General features: G+C 48.0%; 1 protein-coding gene across 9 annotated transcripts in view; it reads right to left on the bottom strand.

Annotated features, from left to right (window-relative positions):
• The window catches only part of SNX14 (sorting nexin 14), a 97,503-nt gene that overhangs the window by 77,974 nt on the left and 16,874 nt on the right, over positions 1-2,655 (bottom strand). For all 9 annotated transcript variants that reach the window (XM_025208213.1, XM_006027108.3, XM_025208211.1 and 6 more), the window contains exon 5: positions 1,192-1,235. In XM_025208213.1, coding sequence (XP_025063998.1) covers positions 1,192-1,235 — 44 coding nt within the window. The remainder of the gene's footprint in view (positions 1-1,191; positions 1,236-2,655) is intronic.

Below are 2,655 nucleotides of genomic sequence, written 5' to 3'. Positions count from 1 at the left end.
CCCCAGCACACCTATAGGTTGGGGAGTGTCCTTCTCAGCAGCTCGGAGGCAGAGAGGGATCTTGGAGTCATAACTGACTCCAAGATGAACATGAGCCGGCAGTGTAATGAGACCAACAACAAGGCCAATTGCACCTTGTCGTGCATTAGCAGGTGCATGACTTAGAGGGGGAGCATCACCTCCTTTGTTCTATGCGGCACTGGTCAGGCCGCAGTTGGAGTACTGTGTCCAGTTTTGGGCGCCGCACTTCAAGAGGGACACGGGGAATCTCGAGAGGGTCTAGAGGAGGGCCACTCGCATGATTAGTGGCCTTCATGATAGACCCTACGGGGGGAGGTTGAGAGAGCTGACTCTCTTCCTTCACATGTGACGGCTGAGGGGAGATCTTGTGGCCGCCTATAAATTTATTAGGGGAGGTCAACGGGAAATAGGGGAAGCACCGTTTACTAAGGCGCCCCAGGGAGTGACTAGGAATAATGGGTGTAAACTAGTTGAGAGTGGATTTAAGTTAGATATTAGGAAGAAATTTTTCACAGTAAGGGTGGCCAGGATCTGGAATGGGCTTCCAAGAGAGGTGGTGCTATCACCTAACTTGGAGGTCTTCAAGAGGAGGCTAGATAGTCACCTGGCTGGGGTCATCTGACCTCGGTCCTCTTTCCTGCCAGGGGCAGGGGGTCGGACACAATGATCCATTGTGGTCCCTTCCAACTCTACAATCTATGAATCTATGAGTTTTTGAACCATTAGTAAAAATGTTAGCAAAATGTGACTTTCAGGAAAGACTTATTCAATTTAACATGTATTTTTCAGTTTAAATGTCTTTAATTTTTCAAAATAAAAAATTCACAAGACCTCCGTAATTTTTAACAAGGAGGGAATAACCCATTCTACTTCACAAGCACAATATTGAAGTCATAAATTGATTAAACTGTTTTATGGAGAAAATGAAAAATATGCTTTATAGTTTTACAGCTTTGCTAATCTTAACTATAATTGATCAATAATTCAATTATGTTGTGAAGCAATTTTAACACTGCTATTTATAGTCAGAGCCCTGTTATACATTTCGTAACATCTGCAGCAGTGTTACATACACCAGAACACAAAAAAACAGAAAGTTTTTGTAGGTAATTGCTTTGAATAAGTAGTCTTCATTTTAGAGAAAAAGTTATTTCTATGGAAAGCTCATACCTGTACCATGGATAAACAAAATTTTCCAGCACCAATTCAAGCACCTGTAACAAATAAAGACAACTGTGTTATATAACATGCAACTTATTTATTCAGTGGAAGAACATAAAGAAAAAAAAAAAAAAATCACATGATTCTCTTTCCCAACATCATAAAATATGGACATTGCAACTCCAAAATGGCAAGATTAGATTAACAAAATGCCATGGTAAATGAACAAAATGCCATGGTACAGAAGAATATATAAAAAGTGAAGACAAGAGGAAAACTGAGTCTAGCAAACCACTGCTTTTAGCCTTGTATTGAATCAAATACTGCTAAAGGAAAAAACTTTCTGTGGACTACAGAGAAATTTACTATAGGAAGTATGAACAGGGGTCGGCAACATTTTTGGCCACAGTGTCAAACACGTCAAGCTCCACCCATGCCTAGACTTGGTGTGCCAGAGGCAGGGGAACTGCGAGGGGCCCCGATCCTCTTTGCTGGTGGTGGCTGTATGTGTGCCTCCAAGAGGACATCAGGGGAGGGGCTGGGGTTGCGCTGTCCCAGCCCCTTCCCTGGTGTGCACCATGAGGCATGTGAGCAGCTACCACTGCCACGGAGCTTGTGAATAGCACAGCTGTTGCAGCCTGCCCATCGCCTGCTACAGCTGCCCAAAGCCCACATTGGCTGCAGTTAGGAGGGTGCAAAACAGGTGGGCCAGGGTCCACAGCCCCAGCACCAGCTCCGTGGCAGCAGCAGCTGCATGCGTGCCTCTGAGCACATGGCTGGGAAGAGGCCTGGGGCAGTGCAACCCTGGTCCCTCCCCTGCAATCTGTCCCAAGGCATAAGTGCAACTGCCACTGCCACAGAGCCAGTTTAAGGGCTGCAGAGCCCCAAGCAGTTGTTTGCAGCCTCCTGGCTGCTTGTCACAGCTGGCCTGGGCTCCAGGCAGCTGCAGCAGGTGGTGGGCAGGCTGCAAACAGCTGCACTATGCTCCACAGACCTGGCACTGGCTCCATGGCAGTGGAAGATTCACGCATGCCTCCTGGTAGACAACAGAGGAAGGGCCAGGGCTGCGCTGCACCAGGCCATTTCTTGGCCATGTGCCTGGAGGTGCATATACAGCTGTCACAGCCATGGAGCTGTCGAGCCTGGCACAGCTGTTTGCAGCCTCCCAGCTGCAGCCAGACCAGGCTTTTGGCAGCTGCTGCCTGCCACAGAAATCAGGCTGCTTGCAGCAGGGCTTGCAGCCTTCTGGCTGCCTGCTGCGAGCAGTCTGGACTCCATAGCCAGGGGTGGCTGCCCAGAACCCGGGCCAGTTGTGATGTGCCAAGGAAAATGGCCTCATATGCCATGCTCTGGCATGTGTGCCAGGGGTTGCTGATCCCTGAACTATAAGATTAAAGGACTAAGGAGACAGCACTGAATAGCAAGTCAGAGCAAAGATCCTGGAGATTAATTGGAAGGAAGCAAGGCAAGTCT

This window comes from Alligator sinensis, unplaced genomic scaffold (assembly GCF_000455745.1).
Source record: "Alligator sinensis unplaced genomic scaffold, ASM45574v1 scaffold55_1, whole genome shotgun sequence".
Taxonomy (NCBI): Eukaryota; Metazoa; Chordata; order Crocodylia; family Alligatoridae; genus Alligator; species Alligator sinensis.
This window is presented reverse-complemented; position numbering and strand designations above follow the sequence as displayed.